The sequence below is a fragment of the Dermacentor andersoni genome, chromosome 2 (assembly GCF_023375885.2).
Source record: "Dermacentor andersoni chromosome 2, qqDerAnde1_hic_scaffold, whole genome shotgun sequence".
In the NCBI taxonomy this organism is placed as follows: Eukaryota; Metazoa; Arthropoda; class Arachnida; order Ixodida; family Ixodidae; genus Dermacentor; species Dermacentor andersoni.
The window spans coordinates 117,254,950-117,281,466 of NC_092815.1; the positions used below are offsets into that span (position 1 = coordinate 117,254,950).

At 47.6% G+C, this 26,517-nt stretch overlaps 1 protein-coding gene across 8 annotated transcripts in view; it reads right to left on the reverse strand.

Moving 5' to 3' along the window:
• Window positions 1-11,477, reverse strand: part of Dgkepsilon (diacylglycerol kinase epsilon) — a 63,163-nt gene extending 51,686 nt beyond the window's left edge. For 4 of the 8 annotated variants that reach the window (XR_008614704.2, XR_011892819.1, XR_008614703.2 and 1 more), the window contains exons 1-3: window positions 11,235-11,463; window positions 11,000-11,075; window positions 853-1,153 (exon numbers count right to left, since the gene is read on the reverse strand). Coding sequence is in view for 5 of the 8 variants with exons in the window: in XM_055076556.1 (XP_054932531.1) it covers window positions 853-1,153; window positions 11,000-11,059 (361 nt within the window). In the remaining 3 variants the exon portion in view is untranslated. Of the gene's footprint in view, window positions 1-852; window positions 1,154-7,376; window positions 7,465-10,999; window positions 11,076-11,234 lie in introns of those variants that run through there. The other 4 variants (XM_050188085.3, XM_055076554.2, XM_055076557.2 and 1 more) reach the window with 4 other exon arrangements.
• Window positions 11,478-26,517: the final 15,040 nt, after the last annotated feature.

A 26,517-nucleotide genomic window follows, 5' to 3' on the forward strand; every position in this document is an offset into this window, starting at 1 on the left:
ACACAGAAGCAGAGAATTCAGATGGAGCACTTGTGCAAGTGTAGCAAAAAATCGTGGCGCCACCTCTTAACCCCTCTTTTAACACCCACTTGTACATGGTGCACACACTGACATTCGTAAGTGCAACTGTTTTCTTAATTAGAATTCATGCACATTTAGCGCACCCATTTCACACAACTCCGAGAATGTTCAATGCCGACTTTGTCATTCCTTTCATTAAAAGAGCAGCTTGGAACGATACCACACAAGAGTCTGTGGGTGTCATTTTTTGTGAAGCACGAAGCACTACCCAGGAAGGACTCCTCCGCAGTGTTGTGGCTGTGCCGACCACATGTATGAATTTAACCCCTGTCAAAGAAATTAATTGTCTGTACTTTTAATATGCAAATTAATATCTATGTGGCACCGTTACAATAATTATTTTGCTCCTTGAAAGATTTCATTCGAACAAGTGGAGAACTCTATTATCAGTATCAAGCCTCGATAAATATTTTATTAAAGAACAAGGCAAAAATGCGCAATATACCATAGCTGCAACTTGCAGAGAAGCTTCTTAGTAAACACCTGCCTACAAGATCACTTATAGCAACAGGTTCTAAACTATAGCTGATCTCGTTGCTCAAATCTGCAATAGCAAATCTTGTAGCCTTGGCTCTGCTGCAAGGAACTACTGAAACAGAGTGCAGTTATCAGGCGAGTCCCATTTGTAGCAACTGCGAATCCTGTTCTAAAAAGTACCAAGAAGATGCTTTGCCATTCTATCAAGGTAAGAATTACATAAATGCACTGACAATAGCAACAATATGTAAACAATGACTGAAAGTGCAACAAAATGTGGAACTAGAAACGTACCTTTTACCCAATGATGATTGATGGAATCGCCGCCGCAGGACAGAACCTTGCATCCGAAATTTTTGTCCGCTACACGCCGACAGCAGTGATCCACACACATGCCACAGCAGTCGCAGAAGAGGCCATCCACAATGAGATTCTCACAGACGCTACAGTATCCTGTGCGGCTAAGGATGTCCGTTACAGACCAACGGTGACCCTTGGTGATGTCCCATGCTGGCACCTCGTAGACAGGAGCTTTCTTAAAGCACCTCCATATGAGGAAGATTATGAATAGCAGCATTCCTAAATAAACTGTAACCTGAAAGAAGAGGCAGAAGCGTTTACTGCAGCAGTTTTCCTACAATATTTTCTGCAAGTTTGAGTGAGTGAACCAGAAATCCAAGATCTCACAACACCGTTATGTCACATGCAGATACTGACAGCCGTGGCTAAATGATGAGAGCTTACACCTGCTTAATATCAAACAAATGGAATTGCAATCTTGATTCATGAAAGCGGTACTAGCAGGATAATTTATTTCATCTAAGTGGCGACAAACGGTCGTTCCACAGTTCCCCATCAGGAAATTTGTATCATCATCATCATCATCAGCCTGGTTACGCCCACTGCAGGGCAAAGGCCTCTCCCATACTTCTCCAACAACCCCGGTCATGTACTAATTGTGGCCATGCCATCCCTGCAAACTTCTTAATCTCATCAGCCCACCTAACTTTCTGCCGCCCCCTGCTACGCTTCCCTTCCCTTGGGATCCAGTCCATAACCCTTAATGACCATCGGTTATCTTCCCTCCTCATTACATGTCCTGCCCATGCCCATTTCTTTTTCTTGATTTCAACTAAGATATCATTAACTCGCGTTCGTTCCCTCACCCAATCTGCTCTTTTCTTATCCCTTAACGTTATACCAATCATTCTTCTTTCCATAGCTCGTTGCGACGTCCTCAATTTAAGTAGAACCTTTTTCGTAAGCCTCCAGGTTTCTGCCCCGTACGTGAGTACTGGTAAGACACAGCTGTTATAAACTTTTCTCTTAAGGGATAATGGCAACCTGCTGTTCATGATCTGAGAATGCCTGCCAAACGCACCCCAGCCCATTCTTATTCTTCTGATTATTTCAGTCTCATGATCCGGATCCGCAGTCACTACCTTTCCTAAGTAGGTGTATTCCCTTACCACTTCCAGTGCCTCACTACATATTGTAAACTGCTGTTCCCTTCCGAGACTGTTAAACATTACTTTAGTTTTCTGCAGATTAATTTTTAGACCCACCTTTCGGCTTTACCTCTCCAGGTCAGTGAGCATGCATTGCAGTTGGTCCCCTGAGTTACTAAGCAAGGCAATATCATCAGCGAATCGCAAGTTACTAAGGTATTCTCCATTAACTCTTATCCCCAATTCTTCCCAATCCAGGTCTCTGAATACCTCCTGTAAACACGCTGTGAATAGCATCGGAGAGATCGTATCTCCCTGCCTGACGCCTTTCTTTATTGGAATTTTGTTGCTTTCTTTATGGAGGACTCCGGTGGCTGTGGAGCCGCTGTAGATATCTTTCAGTATTTTTACATACGGCTCGTCTACACCCTGATTCCGTAATGCCTCCATGACTGCTGAGGTTTCGACAGAATCAAACGCTTTCTCGTAATCAGTGAAAGCTATATATAAGGGTTGGTTGTATTCCGCACATTCCTCTATCACCTCATTGATAGTGTGAATATGGTCTATTGTTGAGTAGCCTTTACGGAATCCTGCCTGGTCCTTTGGTTGATGGAAGTCTAAGGTGGGCCTGATTCTATTTGCAATTACCTTAGTAAATACTTTGTAGGCAACGGACAGTAAACTGATCGGTCTATAATTTTTCAAGTCTTTGGCGTCCCCTCTCTTATGTATTAGGATTATGTTAGCGTTCTTCCAAGATTCCGGTACGCTCGAAGTCATGAGGCATTGTGTATATATGGTGGCCAGTTTTTCTAGAGTAATCTGTCCACCATCCTTCAACAAATCTGCTGTTACCTGATCCTCCCCAGCTGCCTTCCCCCTTTGCATAGCTCCCAAGGCTTTCTTTACTTCTTCCGGTGTTACCTGTGGGATTTCGAATTCCTCTAGACTATTCTCTCTTCCATTATCGTCGTGGGTGCCACTGGTACTGTATAAATCTCTATGGAACTCCTCAGCCACTTGAACTATCTCATCCAAATTAGTAATGATATTGCCGGCTTTGTTTCTTAACGCATACATCTGATTCTTGCCAATTCCTAGTTTCTTCTTCACTGCTTTTAGGCTTCCTCCGTTCCTGAGAGCATGTTCAATTCTATCCATATTATACTTCCTTACGTCAGCTGTCTTACGCTTGTTGATTAACTTCGAAAGTTCTGCCAGTTCTATTCTAGCTGTAGGGTTAGAGGCTTTCATACATTGGCGTTTCTTGATCAGATCTTTTGTCTCCTGCGATAGTTTGCTGGTATCCTGCCTAACAGAGTTGCCACCGACTTCCATTGCACACTCCTTAATGATGCCCACAAGATTGTCATTCATTACTTCAACACTACGGTCCTCTTCCTGAGTTAAAGCCGAATACCTGTTCTGTAGCTTGATCTGGAATTCCTCTATTTTCCCTCTTACCGCTAACTCATTAATCGGCTTCTTATGTACCAGTTTCTTCCGTTCCCTCCTCAGGTCTAGGCTAATTCGAGTTCTTACCATCCTGTGGTCACTGCAGCGCACCTTGCCGAGCACGTTCACATCTTGTATGATGCCAGGGTTAGCGCAGAGTATGAAGTCTATTTCATTTCTAGTCTCGCCGTTCGGGCTCCTCCACGTCCACTTTCGCCTATCCCGCTTGCGGAAGAAGGTATTCATTATCCTCATATTATTCTGTTCCGCAAACTCTACTAATAACTCTCCCCTGCTATTCCTAGTGCCTATGCCATATTCCCCCACTGCCTTGTCTCGAGCCTGCTTCTTGCCTACCTTGGCATTAAAGTCGCCCATTAGTATAGTGTACTTAGTTTTCACTCTACCCATTGCCGATTCCACGTCTTCATAGAAGCTTTCGACTTCCTGGTCATCATGACTGGATGTAGGGGCGTAGGCCTGTACAATCTTCATTTTGTACCTCTTATTAAGTTTCACAACAAGACCTGCCACCCTCTCGTTAATGCTATAGAATTCCTGTATGTTACCAGCTATATTCTTATTAATCAGGAATCCGACTCCGAGTTCTCTTCTCTCCGCTAAGCCCCGGTAGCACAGGACGTGCCCGCTTTTTAGCACTGTATATGCTTCTTTTGGCCTCCTAACTTCACTGAGCCCTATTATATCCCATTTACTGCCTTCTAATTCCTCCAATAGCACTGCTACACTCGCCTCACTAGATAACGTTCTACCGTTAAACGTTGCCAGGTTCATATTCCAATGGCGGCCTGTCCGGAGCCAGTGATTCTTAGCACCCTCTGCTGCGTCGCAGGTCTGACCGCCGCCGTGGTCAGTTGCTTCGCAGCTGCTGGGGACTGAGGGCCGGGGTTTGATTGTTGTGTTCATATAGAAGGTTGTGGCCAAGTACTGCACCAGGGTGGCCAATCCTGCTCTGGTGAGGGAGTGCGTTACCGGTTCTGGTCACCGCGATCAGGCCACGCTCCAGGCCTGTTTGAGGGAATTTGTATAGCCGGCATTAAATCCTTACGTGGTGTAGGTTCCGTGTGAAAGTTGAACCTACAAACTGTTCAGGCCACATTGAGTCAAACTGCGCAGCATTATGCTGTTTGCACACACTAGTAGGCGAGAGGCGGAAAGAGAGGGATGGTTGGACGTCTGTGTCAACCCAAATATAAATATATTGCTACACGTGTGTGGTATTTAATTGTTTGAACGAAGTGCGTGGGCGCCATCACTCAAGAAAAGAGGAGGAAGAAAAAAACTGGGCTCGCGCTGTGAATCTAACCGGTCAGCGCTGCAACTACTATTGTAAATATGACCTGTAAATAGTTGCTCGTCTTATTGACTCGTCCTTTGCGTAACATTGTGGTGGAGGTGGAACGTTCCCCGTCCTCACCACGGAGCTCCAAAGCGGCCGCACCGTCGTCTTCTAAGCCGTGGCTGACGATGGAACCACGCCGTCGCCACCTACACCTGCGGCGCCAACCACAACGTACATTACGGTTCCTAGTCTCCGTGATCCTGGGACATTCTTTGCCCAAAATGATGATGACGTCGACAATTAGCTCAGCATATATGAGCGTGTCAGCCAAAGCCACCACTGGGACCCTACTATCATGCTTGCCAATGTGATCTTTTATTTGGACAGGACACCGCGGGTCTGGCTTCACACCCATGAAATCAAGCTCTCCAGCTGGGACATTTTCAAAGAGTGGCTTCGCGGCCTATTTGGCAACCTGTCAGGTCGCCAACAGGCTGCGCGGAAAGAGCTTGCCACTCATGTCCAGTCGTCGACCGAAACGTATGTCTTCTACATACAGGAAGTGCTCGTGCTTTGCCGGAAAGTCGACGAGCACACGACTGAGGTTGACAAGGTGGGCCATATCCTAAAAGACATCGCGGATGATGCCTTCAATTTGCTCGTCTATAACGACATTTCTACCGTCGACGCCATCGTCAAAGAATGCCACCGCTTCGAGGTAGCCAAAAGCCGCCGCGCCGTCCCACAGTTTTCCCGGCTCCCAAACACCCCTGCCACGTCCTCTTGCTGCGCTCTTACCGCCACATGACCATTTCAAGAGAATGTCACACGTATAGTTCGCCATGAGATTGAAGGGGTCAGTCCGGCCCCCCTTTATCAACGACCCCCTGACAGTACCTTTGACCAAGCAGCCCCCACTATTTCCGTTATTCAAGCAGTTGTGCAGCAAGAAATTGCAAACCTTGGCATCCCTACTGCCTGCTCTGTCTCCCGACCTGATTCGGCACCCATTCCCATGTCCAGAACCTGTAATGACCAGTATTTCGCTCCCAGACCATGCAATCCTGCTGAATGGCGAACCCCAGACGACAAACCAATCTTCTTCCGCTGCCACTGCATTGGTCATGTATCCTGCCACTGCCGCACCACCTGGATGCCGCCGTACTGGAGCTCATTCCCCACTTCTCACCCGTACGCAGACGCTCGCCGTTATTCACCTTGCCGTCTGTACCCTACTTCTGATGCCCCTGACAGCCGCTCCTCTGTGCGATCGCCGTCGCCTCAACGCCGTCGCTCCCCCATCACCCTAACCTCGCTGCTTTTTCTCGCCATACTGACGCACGGAAAACTAAGCCATGCAGCTCGGAGGTAGTGCTGCATCACGTTCGTGCTGTCCAAATCCTCCATCGGCGGTCCTCACCAACACGAACCTAATTGAAGTAGACGTAGATGGTGTTCCGTTGACAACATTAATTGATACTGGAGCCCAATGTGCATAAGGAGTGCTAACCTATCTCGTCGCCTCAAAAAAGTTCTTACGCCTGCCATCACTCGACCCGGTTGAGTCGCCAATGACACCACTGTTGCAGTCAGGGGTATGTGGACTGTTCGCACAGGAATTGCTGGCTGCCAAGTTCCAGTCCTGTTCACCGTGCTGACCAGTTGCCCTCATGACCTAATCTTCGGGCTCGACTTTCTGATGACGCATTCTGCCCTCATCGACTGTTCCACTGGTATGCTGTGCCTCGAGCTTCCTCTTCTTTCAGACGTTCGCCTCGAACAACCGAACACCCTCTACACTACAGCGTTTGTTCGCTTACCTCCAAACCTTCGTCGAATTGACCTCAACGGCAACCGTGCCTGATGGCGACTATGTCATCGCACCTATTCATGATGTCCTCCTGGCGCGCGACATCTGTGCCGCACTCCGTCGTAACCCTTGCCGCTAATCAGATGCGTCTTCCCATTATCAATTTTGGCTTGACGAAGCAAGTGTTACCTGAAGGCATAGCAGTGGCCACGCTCAGGTCAGTGACAGACGACCACGTCACTGCTTTTGCAGCCGACACGTCTCCAGATCCTCCTGATTACCCGCAGGACTGTTTCAAAGTTCCGCCCATATTTATATGGCAAGCCCTTCTCAGTAATCACAGACCATCATGCGCTCTGTTAGCTTTCATCGCTCAAGAATCCTACTGGCCGGCTCGGTAGTTGGGCCCTCTGCCTACAAGAATATCCCTACAGGTCTACTTACAAGTCGGGACGCCAACACCAGGAGGCAGATTGCCTCTCTCGCCACCCAGTCGAAGACGCGACCTCTACGTCTGATAATGACACCGACGCCTGTATTCTTTCTGTTTTTCCACTGCTCCATGTCGCCGACGAGCAGTGCCGTGACCCATCCGTTGTATCATCATTGACCGCCTGGAATTGTCACTTGCTGACAGTTCCCTTCACTTATTCACACTTCAAGATAGCGTACTCTACCGCCACAACGTTCACCCCGATGGCCCTGCATTACTCCTTGTGATCCCTAAACACCTTCACTCGGCTGTTCTCCACGAACTTCATGACCTCCCCACTGCCGGTCACCTGGGTGTGTCACGTACCTACAACTGGATCCGCTGCCACTTCTTTTGGCCAGGGCTTGCTCGCTCCGTTCGAAGATACGTAGCTGCGTGTGAGAAATGCCAGCAACGCAAGATACCATCGACGCTCTCTGCTGGGTACTTTCAACCACTCAACATTCCCGTGGAACCATTCTTTCGGGTTGGTTTGGACTTAGTTGGCCCTTTTCCTTTTTCTACCTCTGGGAACAGGTAGATCGCTGTGGCCATGGATTACGCCACGCGCTACGCCATCACCCTAGCGCTTCCTACAAGCTGTGCCACAGATGTCGCCCATTTTATTCTACGCGACGTGATTTTATTACATGGAGCTTTGTGACAACTTCTCACAGACTGTGGCTGGACATTCCCATCAAAAGTTATCGTGGACATCCTGTAGTCCTGTGCCATGAGGCACAAGCTATCCACGTCATACACCATCCACAAACAAATGGCCTCACGGAGCGTCTCAATCGCACTCTCACAGACATGCTCGTGAAATATCTCTTCAGACCACACTGACTGGGACCTCACTCTACCGTTTGTCACATATGCTTATAATTCCTCGCACCACAACAAAGCAAGTTATTCCCCATTTTTCCTTCTGTTCGGCCGAGAACCAGCACTGCCTCTCGACACAACCCTCCCTGTTCACGGCGCACCAACCAGTGAATATGCACTTGACGCCATCACCTGCTGTGTCCACGCAAGGAAAATTGCCTGTGACTGCCTTCTGAAATCCCAAGAGAGTCAAAGGCGTTTGTACGACCGGCAACACCGAGACGTGCACTTCCCGTCTGGTTCTTTAGTGCTTCTATGGTCTCTGTCCCGTCAGGTCGGCCTGTCAGAAAAACTGCTGTCTTGTTACACAGGCCCATACCGAGTGCTTCATGCCGTGACTCCTGTCACCTACGAGATCGCCCCTGACACCCCATCTGCGTCCCAGTCCAGTGATATTGTGCACGTTATACGACTGAAGCAGTATCACCCTCCCAGTGATGGCATTTAGACGCTCCAGGATGTCGCTTCTGCTGCCGAGGGATTATGCTACACGCGTGTGGCATTTGATTGTTTGAACAAGGCGCATGGGCGCCATCAATCGAGAAAAGAGGAGGAATAACTAACTGGGCTCGCCCTATGAATCTAACCGGTCAGCGCTGCAACCGCTGGTGTAAATATAACCTGTAAATAGTTGTTCGTCTTACTGACTCGTCCTTCGCGTAACAATATAAACTACATAGCTCAAAACACCATTTGAGCTATGCAGTTGAGGAAGCCTGTTATAGATAGCACCGACATATTTATAATTTCTATAGTAATTTGTCGCCGCTTCATTGTGGAGAAGTGCAAGTGAGTGAAAAATTGAGTGAAAAATTGCCTTTTCAACAGCAGAAAATCATTTGCAGTTTTGTTAACACTTTAAAGCCAACACAGCAGCAGGGCATGTGTAGGGATGAACCAAAACCTTCAAAACATGTATTTCTGGAGTGTTTTCTGCCACTGTGTTAATCAAAGAATGTTCCACATGAAAAGTGATTTTGCTCTATCCTGTACCCTTGTGAGCAAGAGGCAGCATGATGCAGAGATTAGCAGGATGTCTACCCCACCTCTCCTGAACTGTGTGACGTGTTTTGGTTATTTTCATTGCAAATTAATTTTCTGAGTACCTATTCATTCTCCATATCAGTTTTAGAACACAATTACAAGATGTAAGCATGTATACAAAAGGATAAATTAACTGGATAAAGAATAGCAATAACGGTAAGGTGCTGCAAGGGAACCTAGACGTTCGAGAAACTAGCACATCAAGTGACAAGTCCGTTTCCATGACGTCAGAAGAAACTGAGTTGGAGAGTGCTGTTAAGAATGGCCATACGGGGTGGCAACGTGCCAGCTTTCAGCCCGCTGCACGTGTTTCAAGCCCACCAGTTCGGAGAACTGCGAAGAGCCGACAGCCACGAGGCGCGTGATCAACTCCGGAAATTGGTACTTGACCGCACCACCCGGGACAAAGCAGTTCTACGAGGCCCTCTGACGTCGGCACTGAAAGCTGGGCAGTACCGAGAACTGTGGCTGACCGGCAGCCACGTGGCGCGCGGTCAGCTCAGGCATGTGGCACTCCACCGCGCCACACCAGACGGAGCAGTTCTACGAAGCCCTCGGTCGTCGACTCCGGAGCCTTTGTGTGTATGGTTTCGCACCTGTGTGTTTGCGTGTGTTTGGGCGATAAACGATAGTGCGGGGCGGCGACAAGTTTACAATGCTTGGACGAACCTTCCCGACCATTCCTGCTCCGACCCACCTCATCCTCCAAGCCGGCACACCTCACCCTCCATTCCTGCTCCGTCCTCGTCCGAATGATGACGTCGAACTATGACGTCAAGCGGAGAGCTTATAAGCAGCGTTTGCCGGCTGCTAGGAGTGCTCGTGTCGTGATCGTTGTCGGGAGCTGAGTGCTCTGTCATACTAGAAATGTACTAGTGAGCTGTGTGCTCGTAAACTGTTTGCTGTATGTTAGTTTTGCGGGCTCCATATGGGAGTCGCGCTAGTCTGCCAATGTATCTTGCTTAAACTGTTAATATGTAAATAAATCCTGTTCACCGAGTTCCTGTCTACGACCTTCATCTCCTTCAAATGGTGGCAGCGGCGAGATAGTCCGACGACTCCTACATCTGGTCGACAGCGGTAGGACCGTCCGACGAATCTGACAGTGCCTTAACCGCTGACAATGAGCCACAAAGCACATCAGCAACAGACCATCAAGAGGCCCCAGAGCAGGTTAAAAACACGATCTTTTGTAAGGTTGTACATACTTATATGATTAAGAAAAAGATAAGTCATCATTTTTCGAGGGCAAGGACGTGCATTGATGACATGGATATAGTTGCAAAGGTCATGAAAGAAAAAGCAAACATGGACATTCTTCTTTCCTGCCCTTCTGGACTGATGTTCAGTGTTAAGCAAGGACATTACGCTAAAGCTGTCAGAGAGACAAACGGCCGGGGGTGCAAAAGACAACGGTCCTTGTTGGTGCAGTGTTGACCTGCCCACAAATAAGGTCGTGTAGACAACATTTAGGGTCATATGTAATGTGACTCATTCCTTTAGCAAGGATGTCCCACTCCTCCCAACAGGAAGGGTGGAATGGGTTACATTTGATTGCTCGTCAATATTGTTCTGCAAACTTTCAGAACACCTTGGAAGATAAAGTTTCTGTGTTATTGTAAGCAAATTTCTGGTGAAAATTTAGACCAGTTAAGCCTGTATCTATGTGTCAAATAAACTGAGCAAGAAGTTCGAACGCAAGAACTGTCCCGTTCCTGCCACCTATCCCCTACAGATTTCAAATCGCAGTAACACAAATCCGCGGACATGGAATTCAGCTTTTTTAGTGCAACCCGCGTCCTGTAACCTTCTGATGCCAGTAACACAAGCACAAAACCGACCACGATAAAGAAAGATTTCAATGCTTGAAATCCCGGTTTCTTGCATCAGCAAGATCCCTCTCCGTTACGACAAAATTTTTTTTCCAACGTCGCTCAAAATTCCAGCAGGAAAAGAGCGTTCGAAATAAAATCAAAGAGGTTAGCAGAACACAATAAAATATCTGGTAAGAGCTGACACACCTCAGATAATCTCGCAATGCTTTCGACCGAGAGCAAGGCCACCGATATTGGGAGCAGCATTCTCTCGTAGCAGCACCTACGAATGCAACGAGGGCTTGTTAGCAGCGCTACACCATGGTAGTAAATGTACTGATGCGATTGATCTTCATACCAAGGGTAAAGCGTGCGATAGAGCAAGTACACAGTCATGCAACGTTTACAGCTGATCGGTCAGAGGTTTATCATGCATACTTACTGTAACTCGGCGAATCAAAGGAAAACCCGTATCGACAGTCTCTGTAACCAACACCCGGACAAACACAGGACGTCACGTTCGGACACAAGACGGTCACGGACGAAAACTAGACACATTGTCCCGTAACGTAGTATATTTAAAGGTTGTACGAAGTACCATTTTTGAAGCGGTATCCGCCATTTTTACAACAAGGAAGTTCTCGAGCGACTGGCGCTGGCGCGCGCACGAGAAGCAGCGAAGCGAACAACGCACGTGGAGCTGCTGCGTAGTAAACAAACCAACTGAATCCGGTGTGACAAGTAGCGCCGTCTTTAGTAGGCGGGAACTTTTGAAACCTTGATTTTAGGGTGATGTTACTTGTAACTCCGTGAGCGGAGTTTACGTCCTACGTAGCATTACCTGAAACGTATAGCCACTATATGGCGTAAACTGGGACAAACTGTTCACATACCTTCGCACGCATCGCAAAGTGCACTCGAACGCTAACTGACCCACGAACACTTGCTCCGAACGTTGGCCTCGGGCAACGTTGCGAAGCCACTGATCTTCACTAAAATTGCTCCCTCTATATAGTGGAAATCAGTGGTTGAAGCTGGTTGGAGAGCTCCTCCGGACAAGCGGCTCCTCGCGCTCGCAGGAAACAGGTCACAGAACTGTCTGTGACTTTCTAGAGCAGTTCAGGATTCTCTACCGACGCAGACGGGGCGCGGTACCGTGAAACAAGTACTCCGTGCGGCACAACACGCGATCTAATAGGGAAAGCTAGAGGCGTAGCAGTGTACAGTTCTAAATATAGCATTTTTCTATCTCTTATGCACCTTCTCACTTATCACTTTTCCTTGACATTTCCTTCCCCTCTGCAGGCCACCGTTCAGCTGCTAAGGTAGACAGTTGCAGTGTGGACAACAGAAATTTCCTTCCATCCTTCAAGACAGCAATACCTTACATTCAAAATCTTTTTTGTTGCGACTACGCGCAAGCCGTTCTTTTGAAGAACGTTGAAAGCTTACCGCAGTGAATTCATTTCATAGACAAAGGCCAATTTATCACTGTCGCTGCAGAACGTATTCTGAACGATTCATAAGTATACCGCCCGCGAGCGGCGATGCTTTACGAAACAGGCCGATTTTCTCAATTAAGGAAACAGTTGCGTGATCTGTTTTAAGTGATCGCAACAGGTTTCACGGTAGCAACAGCATATGGAGCGGTTTATGCGTCGTATAGTGACAACTGCGTGCCACTGAAGCCTCACTGATAAAATCGACTGTTTCTTTTTTTTTTTTTCGGTTTTGGAAGGGGCGTTGCCATAGTGGCGGGAAGGGGCGGGGGAGTACTTATGATTCTTCGTGGAATAAACAGGCGGGCGAAACAAAGAAATTAAGGTTGTGTTAAGCGAACCAGACGGTTAATTGCTCCCTCTGCACAAAAATATTCTGAACTTCTATTTCAGTGTGTGTGCGTGGGGAGAGGGGGATCGACGTGTGTGTGCGTTCGCGCGAGTGCATATAACCTGGAATGCAAAAAAAAAGAAAAAAAAACTGTAAGCAGTCGAAATCTGAACAGCTTTAGCGCGATTAGCGAGGTGTGCAGAAAAACAAGAAAGCATAGAGACGCATGTAACAGACAAAGAAAACGCTGGATCGGGGAAGTGCTGGGTTGCACTAATTCCCGCGCATTGGGGGGTGTAAACGCAACAGCTTATCACCGAGGAATTAACAGGCACCACTACGGATGTTGTCAAGAGGCTGGCGGCATCAGACATTTGGGAGCTTCGAATATCGTGTTTCAACTAGTCGGAAGCACTGTGACTGCTGAATCCCAACAGCTGCTGCCTTCTCAACATCCTTTGCGCTTTCCAGTGCAGGATTTGGCTGGCATTTACTGTACAACGCGCAAAGAGTTTGCCTGCTTCTAGCCGACTTCTTGCTCTTCTCGTGTGACCAGCCAGAAAGGAAATCACAGCAGCAGCCCTTTCGCATACTTTGGCGTAGCCAAAATTAGAACCCTAATCCACTCCGTAAGGAAGCTAAAGAAATTTATAGAATCTAGAAACACACGTACACGAACACGCACATCAACACGGTGTTTTCATGTCCATGCCCTAAATATAACATTCCGTAAAGATACACCGGTGTTCAAGTCCTAGAATACAGCACTCATCTTGTGATTATGGGAGGAAAAAGGTAACTCGATATAATTCGCTTTATTATTGGCGAGATTATTATTTGCGCTAGAGACTCTATTGGTACTATGTAGTTTGGCTTTAGCACAATTATTTTGTTATCAGCGTAGCAAAGCGTGCGGCAGCTAGTGAGGCTGCCACCATTGTTCTTATACCTGAAAATACCCACGAGGCAAATTGGCCCAGACAGAGGAGGATATAAACCACATGCAGCCAAAAAAATACTTATCTTTTTTTATATTAAGCATGACGTGACACAACGACAATGAACTTGAATTTGGCACCCAAGACAAAAAAAAAAGGACGTCATGATTGCCACAACTAAAAGCGCAACCTTCCGAATGCATTAATGAATTTATGGATGGCTGCTATAATTGATCCGTGGCTGGCACCCAACTGCCATGCAAATAGTAGGTTTCAAGGTGATAAAGTTGAACCAAAATGACGTTATATAAACTAGAGGAAACTCATCAGGCTGACATGCCGTTTGGAACAATGTTCTTTGTGTGCGTGGCATGTCTTCTTCCTCTTCTCACCACGATCACATGCTTTGGGGGCGCCCATCCCACCCACCCTCACCCCCCACCAAGCCCGATCCTTCGGCAAGCTCCCACGCTCGAGGCCTGGGAGCGAACAAAATGCGAAGTAGGCTAACCACGTCGCGGCCACATGGCCTCCACGCTAGCTCCTCTGCCAGGGTCTCATTAACTAATACGCCTGTGATAAAGTTTACTTCTCTCTTCCTTAGAGCGACAGAAAGCTGAGCTAGTTGGTGCTGATTCATTATTCAAAAAAAAGGGCGAGGCGTGCAGACAGGACAGAAGAGAAGAGAAGTGGCCAACACGAACGCCGACTATGCAGAAATCAGGCATTTGTATTGGCTCAAAGGTTGCCCCTATGCTTAGCGATATTTGCCTGAGTAAGGTTGACAACTGCTTAGAGAAAGCCTTAGGTGATTGCGTTATCAAGATATTTCGTTACGTTGATGATTACATGATTTTCTGCAATAGGGAAGAATTCGATTCCGCTGCTACCTCAGTAAGTGAGCAATTTAAACTTTATGGAGGAGGATTAAAGTTTACCAAGGAATTTCCTCAGCGACGCGTAATTCAGTTTCTAGTCATTTCCTTGGTCTTCGAACAAAATCACGTTTGTTGACAGTACTCCCCAAGATCTCCGAAGCCGTTGTTAAACTTTCAATCCAAGCATTCCAAAGTAGTAAAAAACGGAATTGTCATGTCGTGCCTTAAGTCTTCTCTCACCAGATCCTGCATGCCCAAAATGAGTGCCAGTTCCGGCGCCTATTAGAAGCAGGTTGTCCTAGTGTAGCAGTGGCCACTGTGGCTGAGCGCCTAAAGAAGTCGGTTTCGAGAGGGACGGACGTGATTACAGAAAGTAGTAAAAGCAAAAAAAAAGAGTAGTGGCTATTTCGTACATTCATTCAGTATCGCACAGGCTTAAAAAAGTTGCAAATAGATATGATGTTAATGTTGCTTTCACTGCTCCTAATAAGTTAGGTAAGATATGCGCTGCCGTGCAGAGGAAAAAAGGAGCAGGTAAAAGGCAAAAAAAAAAAAAAAAGAACAGATATTTGTCCAGTGAAGCACAATAAGAACAACAGTTTTACTGATTGCCGTACGGGTGCGGTCTATAAAGTTCCCTTTAGCTGTGGCCAGTACTACGTAGTACAAACGGGGCGGTGTATCAGTCAGAGGCTAATGGAAAATGAAAGGTCATTAACCGGTGCATCGCCTTCTAATCTTTCCCTTCATTGCCAAAATTGTAACTGCACGTCAGAGTTAGATGAATGCGCGATATTGTACAGGCATAAGAATGAAGATACGCGTCTTATGGCAGAGGCATGGCATATCTATAATTGTGTAAGTGTGTGCGTGAGTCAGCCTTCGATTACATTACATAAGGAAGAGATTAAGTGCCTTAACAGTTATCTCTCACGTAGACCGGCTCATGTACCCGACTGACACGTGGTGATACCATTCCAGAGCTTGCGCAGATGGGTTTTGTGTCTTCTTTCTTTTTTCGCCTCAGAGCTCCCTTCAGTTGCTAGTCGGCGTTCGTGTTGTCCACTTCTCTTGTGTCCTGTCTGCACGCCTCACCCCCCCCCCCCCCCCCTTCTTTTTTTGCATAATGATTCTCTCTTCCCCTTCTCCTCCTAGTCTTCGTGAAGGTGACGTGTCGGTACGGGTTACATTTGTCTGAGCCAAGACGCCTCGGACAACACTCTGGTCACCAAGTCTACTTCAGCACACCGGCTATTGTTGGGAACAACGTTCCGGAAACACAAATGCATTGCTCATCTCTAGCAAAACAGGTAACAGTGAAAGTAGAGGTGTCAGACATAACCCATATAGTATATGTATACGGCGGCAGAACTTGAGGCAGTCCGCACCGCTGTTAACTATATCACTGAACAATCATCAGAGAAACAGATCGTGTTTTGTGACTCAAAAGCCGCGCTTCAGAGCGTGAAATCTATTTTACGTCACAGTACATGTGAGCAGATGATATCTGAAATAAGATGAAGTAAACACCGTGCTCTGGAAAAAGGGCACCATGTCAGATATCAGTGGCTTTTGGGGCATTGTGGCGTTGTCGGTAATCGCCTCGCTGACAAGGCTGCCCGGTGTGTCCACGGAGGCAGCCGCAGTCTAATTAAATTCCACTGCAGCAAGAACGGACGCTGCAAGATAAATTCGCTTGCTCTTTTGCACGAGGACGCGAGCTCTGTAGAGCTCTCCGAGTGTATCCAATTGTCTGCCGTATTCTGGATCCTTTGTTACGGCTTCAAATACCAGCTAGCCCATCCCGCGGGTATTCAATACTGATCTACCTCCTATGGCCTGTTGTGGCATTTACGAACACGTGTTATTTCGGTGTTGGAACGACCGGTACACCAACGTGTGACAGCTGCGGTTCTGAAGAATATATCGAACACCTGCTGCGCACTTGACCTCAGTGCGACGTCCAGCGCATCTCTTTACCGACCACACTAAGCCGACTGGGCTCTAGCAAAACATTTTCTGAAACAAAAATTGTTTGATCGTGGCCACATCCGTCGATGACGCAGAAAGCTATTCGCGCGCTATTGCAGTTTTTGAGGAACAGCGGCTTCAGTGACCGATTGTTGTCCTGCTGTGTATCCCGCTGCGCGCGCGCTGTATCCCACTGCATGCGCGCAGTGCACATTCTCTCCTCGTTTTCCTCTTTCTATTCACCTTTTTTCCTAACCCCAGTGTAGGGTAGCAAACTGGGCGCTCGTCTGTTGACCTGCCTGGCTTTCCTCTCCTTGCTTTCTCTCTGTCTCTCTCCCGGAGAGCAGAGCGACATTAGAACAACATGTAACGTAAACAACAGAAAACATAATAAAATAAGGGCCGAACTGCACATGAAAAAATGAAGTATAATAAAAACAACCAGAAATAAATAAACGAGCTGGTCATCAAGACACAAATCACTAAGAACTGAGTTATAGACGCATGCACGAGAGGCACCACAGTCCCAGATGCTATTAAACAAACCAGCCTAGCAACCAAAGTCGGATAGGCTGTACCAAGGACGCCTCGATCCGCAAAGGGTACGAGAAATTTCTTGTGCGCGCTGCAGAGGGTGTAACCTCCAAAATGACGTAACCAAATACACAAGTTACATTTGTTCATGTATTAGAAATATGACATGCCTAGCTTATGCTACATCTAAGGGGGGTCTTATGGTCTAATTCTGCAATCGTGTTCTCTCCCTATTCGTAGTGGGCGCGCCGAGGTCAAAGGGGGTGGGCACGATTTGGCATCCCTCTGTCTTGCTTCCCGAGCCTTCGCACCATTTCTAGACCATACGCGTCGAACGCGGGGGTGCCATATGCGACCGGGCAACCGTCACATTTCTGCAATAAAAGGCACACTTGTAAGACTTATATCTCCTGATGAGCACGTTTTGAGTCTCTTTCAAACGTAACCACCCACGCTCGGATGAACAGACCTACTCCTGAGCTATGCCTAAATCTGAACGCCGAGGATGTGGTTAAGGTTGGCTCCTTCGTGGCACGACAACAACGCAATTTGTGTATGATATATACATACATGATCGAGTAGTGGCTTCTTTCCTTCACACAACAATATCAAAGTAAGGCGCGTAGGTCGGTTTTCAAAGATATAGGCGATAATAGTATACCACGTTTTCATTACATGCAGTTTTAGCAAGCGACCTCCTGTGACCAATTTTAATGGAGTTTTACGTCAAGAACAACACTATTACGCAAGACGCCTCTAGATTATCAACGTATATAGCACAATTTGTTTTTGTGCCTCGTTCGTTTCCAGGAAACACGAGTTTACCCCAGCTGGCCCGAACGTCCATATTGTAGTTGTAAATCTATATTTTACGCTGTCTACTACATCGACAAAAAAGCAAATATTCGCTATCCTTTTTGCCATGCAAAGGCTTCAGCTAGATTTCTTTTCCCCCCTAACTTGGAGGAATTATTTATTTTTAGGCAGACCATACTCACTACTTTTGTTTCAAACATACAGAAATTACCCCAGTTCCGTATTTATCAACTTGGAGGAGTGAAAAAAGAATGTGTTGCCATCATACACAAAACAACTGCTGGCAACTTGCTGCTGAATAAACTGAGGTAAACAACCAACACTTTTATGTTGCAAAATCAATCCACAAAATTTCTAAGGCTGGCCGGCTTTCACTGTAAAGCTGGCTTTGCTGTGATTAGAGTTTTAGAGCAGAGAAGCCAGCACCCTGGTTTTGACATGATGTAAGATCTCTTGTCATATGAGCGACACCTATACAGAATGACTGGTATACGTTCTAAACGTCGGAATAAGTATCATGCGTTTCGACAATGCCATTCTTATATGTTCAACGCAAATTTTACCACAGCGTAGAACACCAACAGGGCGAAAAGAACAGAAAACGAAATAATCTGACTTCATGGCCAAATGGGCTTTAATACTTGAAAAGAGGGCGAACAGAAATGCCCTTAAACCTTGCTTTTAACGCCATTCCGCGTCATAAATGGCTGTGAGACTTTATTGACTTTTGCCCAAGGGTACGTCATGCGGTAGCACTAGTGTTGATACCTAGGTATTGCCTCGACGCGTATTCACTGACCCCCTCGTTTAACGTTTCATTTACTCACCTACCCCATCTAACTAATTGAAGTTCACCGTGGAACAGGTTTTTTGCTCAACTACACTGTATCAACACGGGCGCTGTGCCAGACACCAGTCACATCAAGCTGCGCTATGTGAACATAAAATTGTATATGTGCAGTGTGTCCCAGCTAACCTGAGCCAGGATGTTGAAATACACCAGTGGACTATAGAAGTACGCGAGTAACAGAATGTTTCTGGGCCACCGTAAGGGTCAAGTCACACTAGTTTTGTATTTTGTCTAAATGCATAGTTAGGGAAGATTGGTTAACCAACTTTGCAAGTGTGAAATCTAGGGCAATGCTTCCAATTACAAAGTTATACACAACATTTTAGAAAACATCTAATTCAGAAAAGTTCTACTGCTGCCTATTACACAATAATTATTCCGCGTACTAGAAGAAGCTCGCGAGGGAGAGAGAAAAAAAGAACAACCCTGGTCAACCTCCTTGCGATCACGATACTCTCAAACACAGTGCGTATGGAGAAAAGGTGCTTGAAACATAGTCCGCGGCCGCTGAGGTTAGTGAAATAGGAGCTATGATTTCGTGTTCTTCAGTCCGCTTATCGCTATCATGAACCGTCACACCTGCTTTTTTTGTCACTGCCAGCGAGAGCGATCGCGTGCGTGAAGGTCGCTGCAAATGCCTGCGCCACTCTTGCTCTCAAATGCTCTGTCACTTCCTCAGCGCCAGGACACCAAGTCAAAAACGCTAGTCCTCATGTACAGTACGTTTCAAAGCACCGCGGTGACTGTCTGGAAGTGGCTAGTTATGTGTTTTAAATCGACGTTTTCATTGCCTACCTCCCATGATACGATTTGGCCAGTCGTCGCCATCGGCTGTCTCGCCGAGCAGAAACTGTCGCTCAAGGGAGAAAGAAAATTACGTGCTTGTTGGTTGATTTCGCAAGCGTTTGCCCCAGTGCAGAAGCCTGATGCATCCCTGCCAAGGCTCCGGAAGTTCTCTTAACATTTACGAATTTTGACAATCTTTACGATTTCACGAATTTTGCGTTAAGTTTTCAGCAGAAGTTAATTATGTTTGCGACAATGTATCCTACGTCGGCCCCAGAACTTTCGTCGTGAGTATGTTCGTGGGGAAAGGATGCAAAATGGGATACTTTCCTCGGGTAAATTTATACAAACAAGTTCTTAAAGCAGGTGAAATTGGCAACAGCTAAGTGATCGAAAACGACACAGTGATCTCGAAACAGTTCGTTGTTTGTCAGTATCTGCTGTTTCAAGTTTGTTGCTACTCGGTGTGATGCGTCTGAAGGTAAATAATCGTTACTTCATGCGTATGTATGGCCGAAAGGACGTGCACTCAGGGCAAGCTTTAAAAACAAAATGTGTGGTATCTTTCCCCTCCCCCTCCGCCTTCCTCTCCCATACCCTCTCCCACCTAGTTCGGGATTTTACGAATTCTAATATTCACAGGCTGGCATGAATGCCGACGTTCATCCAAGCTTCGTTCACACCGACTTTAACAGGGCAGAGTAACTGCATTATTTTCTTCTTGCTTTTCACGCACAATAGTTTTTCTGCAAGTGGAAAGATAAAAAGTGCTGAATCAGACATTTTCCTGTAAGTTCTGCAAGTTGCTCTTTAGACAATTGTTTGCTTGTTCGTTTTTCTTTAATTTGAATTGCGAAGTTGTTGATTCGTTTTTCACAATATTTCATGCATTCTTTTAGGTAATGCAAAAATAATTGTGATTTTCTCCACAGAGTGGCCAACAGTCATGTGCATGCTATACGCACCGGTACACTTTCAGAACCTCGCCTAAATTTAGCAGGGACATGTTGTGTATTCTCTCCCGGTGCCGCTACGGATGCTGGGGATTAAGTTGACCGACGTCCCGCCATGCTGGCTCAGTGGTTATGATGTTCTGTAATCTGAGCACGATGCCATAGATTCGATTCCTGGCCTAGGCGGCCGTATTCTGATGAGAGCTGTAGTAAAAACGCTCCTACACTTACATTTGCGTGAACTCTAAGCAAACTCAAGTGAACCAAATTAACCCGGAGCCCTTTCCCACGGCGTTACTATTGCACCAGCGTCGTTTTCGTACATTAAATTCAATCGGTAAAGTAGGCGGATGCTGCGACCTCACGATAAATCATCGGAGTTGTCGATGCCCCATCACATGCCGATGACCTTGCTCGCCAACTAACTACCAGCCTCCGGAGCCAGATTACACCTTTCTCTTCCCGCAATTCCTTTCTCTCTCTCTCTCTCTCTCGACAAAATCTGGAAATAGATAAAATGAGATGTCCCACAGATTACCACACATTTATCAAAATATGGTGCAACTTGAAATATACCGTTCATTGCTGTATTTCGACAAATATTGACTTGCATTCGTCCGTACGTATGCAAAGTGAATGCAATTTTATTACGTAAATTTGTTTTCTAAAGATGTAATACATTTAGATTATGGAGACAACGCGTTTAACATTCAGTGCTGTGAAACCATCAACGATAGTTATGCTTGAAACAACATCGATTTCACTAATCCCAATAAACAGCCAAATGTGACAGCAAAATTTTGCTCCAGTGCACAGTGGACGTTTCAGGGCGTTAACGTGCTTTGAAAAATACCCGCGTCGTTTCTGAAGTTCTGAAGCTATAAGGACCACTCTTCATGAAGGAAAGTTGAAGCAGACATTTATTAGCCCACAAACAAATGTTATGAAACAAAACACCGACAGCGCATGCCTTTTATGTTAAATCGACTCAGAATTAAATATTATTATGGCGTATTATGCCTAAGGGCATGCTTTCGAATTTAAAAAAATATACATATTGCTATGGGGCGGTGCAGCAGCGAACGTTGATGAAAGGACCGACGAAGACGATGATCGCCGACAGTAGCGCGCACGGGCTATTCGTCTGAAGAGACCATAGCATGAAAATTATTATTAACGATTAGAATTCATTTAATATCTCATTTTCAGTAAAAAAAATCCTATTTAAGTATTTATTCTTTTTCGACCCACTGCCGCCCGATTCATGGCCAATCCCCCGTAGTGGGTTGTGCTATAACTACAGGCACCAAACCAAACCAAACAAATCCATCTGCTATGGCTGTCTTCTGTCCATTGTATGTATCTTGTAAATATATTGTCAATCGTCCTTTCTCCCCGTAACATTTTGGTGGAGAGTGCGGGATTTTGAAGTTTCAAGACGGATTTACGCATCAGACGCTCCTTGGCGGCATCTACAATGCCAGCGCAAGGTGGGAACGAGAATGCTTCGCGCAGGTCACCAACCGTGCCTCAACCGTCTGCAGCCAATCACCCCGTCGTCTTCACACAACCGCGTGACCCAGGTACGTGCTCCGGCTCTGACAACACCGACGTCGAAGATTGACTGCAACTGTACGAACGGGTGAGCCCTAACAACAACTGGGACTCGGCTCTGATGCTAGCGAACATCATATTTTACCTGGTGGGCACGGAACAAGTGTGATGTCTGAACCACGAATAGGAACTTACGAGCTGGGAGGTATGTAAGCAAAAGGGGCTCATCGATCTGTTCGGCAAGCACATCGGACGCCGTCGTGCTGCGCAGAAATAACTTGCATGCCGACCTCAGACTAGCCCCGAGTCATATATGTCTAGCACCGAGGACGTACTAGCATCGATGGCATGCTCGCGCTTTGTCCCAAAGCCGATGACACGATGCCGGAAACGGAAAAGGTTGCGCATATCCTCGAAGGTGTCGCGGATGACACGTTTACATTCCTGGTTTTTAAGAACTCATCCACAATGCACGACGTCATCGATGAATGCCGACGCTTTGAAGAAACAAAGAGTCGCCGCGTTTCTCCAAACTTCTACTGCGAGGACCTCCGTCTCCCACCCGTTCCACCCGTTCCTGCTGCATCCGACAATATTGTGCGCATCATCCGTCGCGAGATTGAAGCTGCCTCCCCAGTCCCCCTTCAGGTGCATAACCCCGATGAGTCCCATGCAACCATTTCCCTTAATGAAACCGCTGTGCGTCAAGACCTAGCAAACGCAGGATTACAGATGCTTTGCCAGTCAACAGATCTAACTACCGCCCGCCCGCCGCGCCTGAATTATACAGACGCCCAACCGTTCGTCCTCGTTATCAGAATTCCGCAGAATGGCGCACTTCCGATGGCAGGCCCATTTGCTTCTGTTGTGGACGCGTTCGACACCTTTGGCGCCATTGTCGCAGTTCTTGGAACTCGCAGCCTTGGCCAAGCTATCAAAACATCCGATTTCCAGGTGGTAGTTTCCGAGTGCCGGTACCCAATGACGACGACAGCGCTCGGCCATCATGGCCAGCACGATCAAACCGTTCCCCTTCGTCATCCCGACACCTGCCCCGCTCACCTCTGCGTTGTCGCGCTCCTCCCTCATACTCCCGCTGCTTATCGGAAAATGGGCGGGCGCAGCTCCGAGTGGTAAGCCTGCCACGATTACCGGACCCATAATTCCTCTGCTCACACTACCTGGACATCACAACCTCATCAACGTAGACATGGACGGTATACCTGTCATCGAACTCATTGACACCGGCGCCCACATATCGGTCATGAACTCAAACATCCGTATTCATATGAAGAAAGGTCTTACCCCTGCTCCGATGGCTGTAGTCCGCGTAGCCGACGGTGCGACTGCATTTGCTGGGTTGTGTACCACCCGTGCCACCGTTGCAGGCCACCACACCTCAGTTTAGTTTTACGTCTTGGATCAGTGCCGATATCTTAGACTACACTTTCTCTCGACACATTCGGCTCTTATTGACTGCTCTGCAGGGGTTATCCAGCTTGCCTTAACCTCGTGCCATTGAGCCTTCTGATCCTGCGCCGAGTCAGCTGTGCTACAAGAATTACATTCGTCTACCACATCAAGCCGCGACGTACATCGACGTCTCTCCTGATCCTCCTGTGGACGGCGGCGATTACATCCTGTCGCCCAACGCTACCGTCCTCTGTTCGCAGAATGTCATGTTCCCGCACTCGGTCATCAGTATGAAGGGCAATACCGCATGTCACCCTATTGTGAATTTTGGACTATGCCCTCAAGTGATACCCCAGGGTATCTCTCGTGTAACCCTAGCTTCAGCCTCCGACTATCATGTTTCCGTCTTAACTGAGCCTGCTGCACCGCCTCCTGCTGTTATTGATTCGAACCCCAGGATGTTAGATAACATAACGAAGATGATCGCCATTGACCTTCCGGCCCAACACGTACACGCGCGTCGGGGCCTGCTCATGTCGTACCAGGACATTTTTTATCTCAGTGACCGACCACTGGGCCAAACAACTGTTGTCAAGCATCGGATTCACACCGGCGATGCCAAACCCATACACTGACGTCCCTATCCGGTCTCCTCCGCTGAGCGCCAAGTTATACGTACACGCGCGTCGGGGCCTGCTCATGTCGTACCAGGACATTTTTTTATCTCAGTGACCGACCACTGGGCCAAACAACTGTTGTCAAGCATCGGATTCACACCGGCGATGCCAAACCCATACACTGACGTCCCTATCCGGTCTCCTCCACTGAGCGCCAAGTTATACAAATGAACTTGACAAAATGCTTGCCCATGATATCATCGAACACTCTTCAAGCTTATGGGAGTCACCTGTAGTGCTCGTTAGAAAGAAGGGCAACAGCTGGCGCTTCTCTATGGACTACAGGACTCTTAACCAAGTAACAAAAAAAAAGACATGTACCCCTTACCTCGGATAGATGACGCCCTTGACTATCTCTGTGGTTCCCAATATGTTTCTTCGATAGACCTTCGTTCCGGGTACTGACATTGCAGTTGACGACATGGATCATGAAAAGACGGCATTTATTACACCTGATGGGCTTTATCAGTTTAAGGTGATGCTATTCGGCCATGCAGTGCACCCGCCAACATTCGAAAGAGTGATGGACGCCCTCCTTGGTGGTTAATCTGCTTGTGCTACTTCGATGATGTCATTGTCTTTTCGCCGTCTTTTGACACACACTTCGAGCGTCTTTCGACAGTTCTTTCAGTGTTCCACAAGGCGAGACCAGTTCAATTCGACGAAATGTCACTTCGGCAGCCGGCAGCTTACTGTGTTCGGACACCTCGTCGACTCTTCCGGTGTTCGTCCCGATCCGGAGAAAGTTCGCGCGGTCAAGGATTTCGCTGTGCCCAACTGTGAAACCGACGTTCGAAGCTTTGTAGGCCTCCGCTCCTACTTCCGCAGATTCATGATAAATGTTGCTGACATCGCATGCCCTCTAACGGAACTTCTTAAGACGCGACTTTTGTCTGGGATCCCGATCAAGCTAGTGCATTCGCTGAGCTGACGACGTGACTCACGTCGCCACCGATTCTCGGCCACTTTGACGCGTCCGCCCCAACGGATGTTCGCAGCGACGCCAGCGGCCATGGTATCGGCGCTGTTTTGGCACAGCGATAGCACTGTTGTGACCGTTTCATTGCGTACGATAGCCGGCTTCTATCGCCAGCTGAACGCAATTACGCGATCACCGAACGTGAATGCCTCGCCCTCGTTTGGGCAGTAGGTAAATTTCGCCCCTACCTCTATGGACGGCCTTTCACGGTGATCACCGATCACTACGCCCTATGCTGGCTTTCGTCTTTAAAATATCCAGCAGGACGTGTCGGTAGATGAGCTCTACGGCTCCAAGAGTACTCTTACAGAGGGGTGTATAAGACAGGCCAACTCCATGAGGACGCTGATTGCTTGTCACGTCATCCAGTAGACCCACCAGACCAGCCGGAGACCGGCGAATCAACTTGCGTCCTCGCGCTTACCACGTTTGGTGACATCGCCGATGAGCAACAACCCACCCTTCCCTGCGATACATCATTATCAGCCTGACGGACCTGCCAACTTCCCTCTCTTCGCGTATGTTTGTGCTGCTAGATGGCATATTGTACCGTTACAACATGCTCCCTGATGGCCCTGGACTGCTACTGGTCGTTCCCAAGCACATGCGTGAGACTGTGCTCGCACAGTTGCATGATGTCCCAGTCACTAATCATCTGGGAGTCTCATATGACCATGTTCGGTGTCATTTCTTTTGGCCCGGTATTTATCGTTCCGTTTGCCATTACGTCGCCTCCTGCAAATCTTGTCAGCACCGCAAAAAACCAGCAGCCCTACCAGCTTGCCGTCTTCAGCCCATTGAAATACCGTTTGCGCCATTCTTTCAAGTTGGTCTTAATCTCCTTGGCCCTTTTCCTCTATGGCTTAGTGGGAACAAGTGGATAGCAGTTGCTACGGACAACACCACCCGGTACGCGATCCCGCGGGCTCTCCCTACCAGTTGTGTAACCGACGTCGCTGACTTCCTTCTCGACGCAGTGATACTTCACCACGGCGTTCCCCGACAACCCCTTAACGACCGGGGTCGCTACTTTCTCTCACAGGTTGTCCAGGACATCTTGCACACCTGCGCTACAAAGCACAAGTTTACAACGGCGTATCACACTCAAACCAACGGCCTCACAGAGTGGCTTAATAGAACGATCACAAAAATCTCGCTGTGTACGTCTCCACCAACCACCGTGACTGGGATGCCGCTCTGCCGTTCGTCACACTCGCCTACTATACGTCCCGCCGTGATTATACTGCTTTCTCTCCATTTTTTCTCTTGTGTGGACGAGACCCTATACTATCGTTTGACACGATCCCCTCAGCCGTCCTCGATACAAGGCCAGAATATGCCCGAGATGCCATATCTAGAGCTACCGAGGCACACGAGATTGCACGCCTGCGTGTGACCACTTCCCAAGAAAAGCAATGACGCATATATGACGCTCGTCACCGCGATGCCCACTTCAACCCTGACATCGTGGTTCTTTGGAAACCAGCACGGTGAGTTGGACTTCGTGAGAAGCTGATTTCGCCCTACTCAGGCCAATACCGTGTCT